This window comes from Dipteris shenzhenensis, chromosome 7 (assembly GCF_047967505.1).
Source record: "Dipteris shenzhenensis isolate YYH24624 ecotype China chromosome 7, Dip_SZ_1.0, whole genome shotgun sequence".
NCBI classification, from domain to species: domain Eukaryota; kingdom Viridiplantae; phylum Streptophyta; class Polypodiopsida; order Gleicheniales; family Dipteridaceae; genus Dipteris; species Dipteris shenzhenensis.
Window position 1 is genome coordinate 45,907,053 of NC_141602.1, and position 6,436 is coordinate 45,913,488.

Here is a 6,436-nt window from a genome sequence, read left to right on the forward strand (position 1 = left end):
TCAGATTCGTATGAAATATTCCGTCAATTTGGTAAGCTTCGATTCGACGTGAATTGATCTCGCTTTTCCATATGGAGCATTCAAACTTCAATTAGTCCATTAGTTTGCGAAAGTGGGCAGGCCTCTTGGATGATACAAATGTTTGCAAATATTGATTGTCTCTTTTTGTGAAGACATGTTTGAAATGTGGAGGAGGGTGGATACAACACGGCTTGAGCATGGGAGGTTCATGTGTGTAGCATGGATGGACGGCGACCGACCGTTTAGATAAACATCACGAAAAGTCTACAGCGACTTTACGATGCATGGAATTTGGGAAATGATACTTATCCAATGGTAGTTTTAGAATAACGTGTCAATTCGCCAACCTCACGACTCGTGCACTCTTTTCTCTCTTTGCCTCGCCTCTCCTCCTCGTTGTTTACTCACTTCTCCTTGCTCATTTCACGACGCTACAGATCTTCTGCGTAGCTCTTACCTCCCTCATCTTCCACATCTCCTTCTGCTCTCCTCAGTTTTTTGTAACCTATGACTCGTTCCTCTCACTCTTCCCGGGCTCCTAGCCAACACAAATCTAAGAAGCGTCCGCATGAATCTGACTCTACCCCAGTCGGACGCGCTGCAGTAGTGTTGCCCCCCGTCGAGACGAGTCAAAGCCGGCTTGGCTACGACGCTGTAGCGCCTGATGATCACAAATCTCATGCTGTAGTCTACCGCTACCCGCTGCAGAACGAGGACCTCACCACGGCCATACCTCGTGAAAATGTGCTGGATTTCTTCTATCCACAGTCCCTTCAGGCAGGGGGTTCTAAGAAACCAAAAGTGGATCTGGAGTGGCTACAGCAGCGACGGGATGTTTTCCTCCTCGCCTTTGAAGCAGTGCTGCAACTTCCTCCAAACGATAAGTGGTCCTATTTCCAGATTGCAGGTATTCATGGTCTGCCTCACACCCCTTACGATGGTGATGAGGGTGTCTGGTCCCAAAACAGTGAATGGTGGGGAGGATACTGCCAGCACGGTTCCCCTTTGTTCCCAACCTGGCATCGACCGTATATGATGTTGTTGGAACAATCTATTATTCGTCAAGCCCAATTGTTGGCCGGGACTTTCTCAGATGCTGATGAGAAGAAGCTCGTGGAAGACATGGCACAGAAATTACGCATACCGTTCTGGGACTGGGCGGACGAGACTACCAGGACTCTTGGTTTGCCTGATGTGTTTACTTCCACGCAGATTTCCTTAGCATACAACTGGAAATCGATTTCTCGAAGGAAAATTCCCAACCCTCTCAAATCTTTCGTCCTTCCAGAGGATGTAGGCCAGCCGATAGCCTCGTCCGATGTCTTCAATCCTTCAGCTAAGCCCAACTATGCCGTTCCATCCGAGGGCACGCCCTTTATCCCGCTTGGCTATCCTACCGTTCGCCATGTTGACGCCGCTTACACCAGTCAGAACGATCAACTGAATCTGACTTTGATGAGGAATTCGAACACCACTTTGGTGGAAGGGGTTCACGCGATGTTTCATCATGACGATTGGCTGTCCTTCTCGAATCACTTCTGGTCCAAAGAAACTCATGGAGACGGCAGCGAGTTTGGCCACTATTCTTCTTTGGAGCTCGTGCACGATCTTCTGCACGGCACTGTAGGGGGTTCTGGGGGTCAAATGACATACCCTGAAACAGCTGCGTTCGATCCTATCTTCTTCTTCCATCACAGTAACGTTGATCGCCTAATAGCATTATGGCAATTCTGCTATCCGAAGTCCTGGATTCCCGACAAATCTTTACAGCTCGACCACGACGGCACCTATACTCTGAAGCCTGAGAGCGCGGTAAACGAAGACACTGATCTTACACCATTCCGACGCTCTCAGAAAGGGGAATCTTTTGTGTCTTCTACCGATGTGCGCATTGTGGATGTGGATTGCGGTTACTCCTACCCAGAGATCTTACGGGCTCGTAAGGAATCCTGGAGCCCTTCGAAAATGTTGAGCTACGTTCTGAAGCTGTATCGACCGCCTCAGCAATTCGTCAATCGATGGATCCTTGTGATGGAAAACATATTCAAGCGAGCATTCAATGGGCCTTATTCCATCCGCGTGTTCCTGGACAAGCCTGATGCTTCTGCGAGTACTCCACTAAATAGCCCAAATTTCGCTGGAGAAATTCATGTATTTGCAAGATCCAACAACGTGAGGTGCGCTAATTGTGATAAGCGCAGATTCATGAGAGCATCTCTGGACCTGACCAGAACGATGTTGCGACTGGGTATTGCGACAGCGGTACAGTTGACTGGAGAGAGCAACATTGAGGAAACCCCAAGCAGCAATCCTTTAGCAGAGGCAGGCTCCATCATAGTGGTTTTGGTCGATCCTACTGGCAATCAGCTCGATACAAATAGCGTTGCCAATTGGGAAGGGCCAAAACTTACTCTGTATTTCCAAGAAGGGGTTCGAGATGAAGAGATTAACGAGTCTCTAGAGCAACAAGTAGACACACAGAGTGCTGAGCTACCCAAAAAGACAGTGCACAAATTTGCTCTCTCTAATTAATAAGCTTTTTGGCTTTCCAATGTACAGAAACTTAGTTTTGTAAAAAAAAAATATTATTTTCATACTCTTTGTTGCATGGTTTTGTGCCAATTAAAGATGCTCCTTTGCTGTTGTTTGTGTTCCATTTTGGGCGTTTTAGGGGAAGATTTAGTTAGTGATTAGTCTTTAAGCTCGGGTGGAGCTTTATGGAATGGGGCATGTTAAATGTTTCCTCAATGTATTACACTCCCTATCTCTTTAATTAATGGGTGGGACTCCTCCCTTTCATCCTCTCCTTCTCCCAGAAACTTTCCTGGCTTTTATCAGAAACTTTCCTCACTTTTATCCTCTTTTCCCCATAGGAACTCTCCAAAAAGAGAATTTCTTATAACACATCCCAATTATGGGTGTATAAATGGGCCTCTACATGGGGACATACTAGTGTAGCACATCTTAAACCTATTAACCATGGACAAAGGGAAAAAAAAGCAAGGACACATGGCAGCTTGGAGGAGAAGAGCTTGCCACGTGTCACAAGGAAGGAGCTCTTGGATGGAGGCTTGGAGACGGGAGGAGGTGGAAAGACAAGAGGCAGGCTTTGAGTGGGGAGGAGGTGGAAAGACAAGAGGCAACTTTGGGAGGAAGGAGGAGATAGAAGGTCAATGGAATGGAGGAGATGGAAGTTCACCTTTGCTCCATTGGAGAGGGGAGGAGGTGGAAAGACAAGAGGCAAGCTTTGAGTGGGGAGGAAATGGAAAGACAAGAGGCTACTTTGGGAGGAAGGAGGAGATAGAAGGTAACACTTAGCCAAAATTTCAAAAGCCAATCCAAGTATGCAAGGTTAATTGATTAGCAATTTAAGAACTGATAAATGCATGTGCCAAAAGGAGTCTCTCTCTCTCTCTCTCTCTCTCTCTCTCTTACACACACACACACACACACACACACACACACACACACACACACACACACACACACACACACACGTGTACACACACAGCAACGCGTGCCAAAAGAAGTCTGTGTGTGTGTGTGTGTGTGTGTGTATCCTGTAGCAACACGCGGGTTGCATACTAGTGCTGATTATGGGTGCAAGAATAAGTCTCTACATAGGGAGATTTAGTTACAACACATCTCAATTATGGTGCATAAATGAATCTCTACCCAGGATTGTTAAAAAGGAGCAAGATTTGATGCAAAGTGAAGATACTTTCTCACTAATTTCACAAGAGAAAGGAGGGAAAGGGTGAGAGGAAGAAATGTTGAGATATGGTGCCATGAGCACATAATTGAAGGCTAAGGTATGGTATAGGAATGTATTAAAGTAGCCACCCTAGGATGTGGACTACATGATGTGAGGATGTGGATCGAGGACATCCACAAGGAGAGAAGCTGGGACACAAGGAAGAAGATTGCATATTGAAGAACTACTAGGTCAACTACGTGGAGTTATCATCAAGCCATGAGCAAAATGACAAGAACAACATGTATTGAGAAGAAAAAGCCTTGCCACCTTTAGCCCACATGTTTGTAAATCAAACCTGACCACCTGAGAGTAGCTATCAAAGCACCGAGGGGGGGATTTAATCTTGTAACTCACATCTGACCACCTTGCAATAGCTAATGGATCATGGCACCAAGGGGAGGTGTTGAGATATGGTGCCGTGAGCACATACTAAGAGGTTAAGGTATGGTATAGGAATGTATTAAAGTAGCCACCCTAGGATATGGACTACATGATGTGATAATGTGGATCAAGGACATCCACAAGGAGAGATGTGGATCAGAGGATCCCACAAGTATTGACTTTTCTAAGGACTCTCTCTATATAAGAAGCCTATCATGTATTGTTGATTATGCACACATTATAATAGATTGAGTGTTTTCTATTTGGTGTCTCTCTCCTCATGGTTTTCACTATATTCTTTGAGCCTCCGTAGTTCTTACATTGATCTTATGTACACTAGGCTTAGCATGATCCCACTTTATTGACAAGAAAGAGGGAGAGGAAGAGCAACAATTACTATTAAAACCATATAGATTTCACTCTTATAAGCCTTTATATGAGAAGCTAGCTAAAGAAATTAAATTGCCTAGTTTTGAAGTAAACAAGAAACTAAAAAATGAAAGGAAAATGATGCACTTCATGCATCTCTAAACCCATCTTGTGAAACCAAAAGTTTGATTAAAGGTTTTCAAGAATAGAGAAACAAATTGTCATGTGTTGTCCCTAAATACTTTTCATTGTGTGCACTCCTTTACTCTTAAATCTTTTGAAGAGTCCAAGAACAAACTCTTATCACTATTATTTGTTGCCCCTCAGATTTTTTATTGTGTGAATTCCTGTTGCATCTATTTGTTGGGAATTTTGAGAAAAATCATCTAGGCATCTGGGAAAATTAAATTGGGCATGTATCTTTTTGTCTCAAAGGTCATGAAATGAAGCCTAGCATAAGGACTCCTTTTGTGAATAAATGGGTCTTTGGGCCTCTTTTGTTTACGTTGCTCATAGGGGGCAATTCAAGAAAATAGACCCAAAGACCCCTTTCTTTGATGAATGGGATTTTGGGCTATTTGTTTCTCATGAAAGCTTCCCAAAAAGGGGTCTTTGGGCCTCCTTTTTTCACGTGGTCCTTTGGGCGTCTTTCTTTCGCATGGACTGTGTAAAGAAAAAGAGGCCCAAAAATCCAACAAAGGGGTCTTTGGGCATCTTTTTTTTTAACATGGTCCATGTCAAAAAAAGAGGCCTAAAGACCTTTTGTTTTCACATTGCCCATGTGAAAAAAGAGGTTCAAAAACCCCTTTTGTCAAAACAAAGGGTTTTTCGGCCTATATTTTTACATGACCCATGTGAAAAAAAGAGGGCCAAAGACCCCTTTTGAAGACCCCTTTCTTCACCTAAATAAAGGGGCTTTTGGGTTGCTTTCATGTGAATAAAAGTAGCCCAAGGGGCTTTTGGGCTGCTTTCATGTGAATAAAAGTAGCCTAGAAACCTCTTTCATCATCTTAGCCTCTTTTTATTACATGGCCGATCTCGGAAAAAAAAAGAGGCCCAAAATCTTTTTTCATCAAAGAAAGGGCTGTTTGAGCCTCTTTGTTTTACATGGCTGAGCAAGGTTTTAAAATGGAAATCTTGGCCATGCTCAACTTAGTAGGTGATAGAGTATACCATCTCCCGATTGTAAACTGTAATGTTCAAGTAAGTTTGAATGATGGATGTTTAATTGAGATGTTGCCAAAATTAAGTACACATGTAGGGTAGTTTCATGAATAAAGGAGTTTTATAGACAATATCTGTTTTAGAAAATCAACAAAAGATGAAAAAATTGGAAGCTGAATTGGAAAGATATTGAATGTGGTTAAATGGGCAGTAAAATATAACACACCTTGTCTCGCCACATCATGTAGGAGTCTTTATGGGGTGTTTTTGCAACTAAAGGAGTCTATAACGCTACAACAAACTTGTCTAAGTAAAGACAATATATAGGACATGCCCAAAAAAAATTGCTCCGAACCAAATGCTCAAAGAAAGATGCCCCCCTATTTTTTATTGCTTGAAGTACTACTACAATATATTGGCCCCTTTCCAATAGAAATTCTAACAAAATCTATAAAGAATTAAAATGTCATTTAAGAGGACCATTGATATAGAATTTTGAGATGATTAAAGTATCCCTTATGCAGCATGAAAATTTTTACTTTTTGAATTAAAAAATCACTTATGTCTACATATTTTCTGTAACTCCATAAAAATATAAAGCCCCTTCAGTTGATCACTTGTGCTATCTTACATATGTCTTAGTGACCCCCCCGAGGGAAAAAATTGGGATTGATTCTTTGAATTTGAATTTCCCATATGATAAGTGGAATCTCGACGTCCTCTACATTATAATTTGATTTGGTC

The 6,436-nt window shown here is 42.7% G+C and overlaps 1 protein-coding gene across 1 annotated transcript; it reads left to right on the forward strand.

Annotated features, from left to right (window-relative positions):
* Positions 1 to 399: 399 nt before the first annotated feature.
* Positions 400 to 2,573, forward strand: LOC147900416 (polyphenol oxidase 1-like). Its single transcript, XM_087377525.1, has one exon. It carries the CDS (start codon positions 529 to 531, stop codon positions 2,551 to 2,553), a length of 2,025 nt encoding a protein of 674 aa, XP_087233651.1. The 5' UTR covers positions 400 to 528; the 3' UTR covers positions 2,554 to 2,573.
* The last annotated feature ends 3,863 nt before the right edge of the window (positions 2,574 to 6,436 follow it).

Excerpts from the sequence above, each read along its gene's own strand:
- LOC147900416 (XM_087377525.1), top strand. The coding sequence starts at position 529 with ATGACTCGTTCCTCTCACTCTTCCCGGGCTCCTAGCCAACACAAATCT.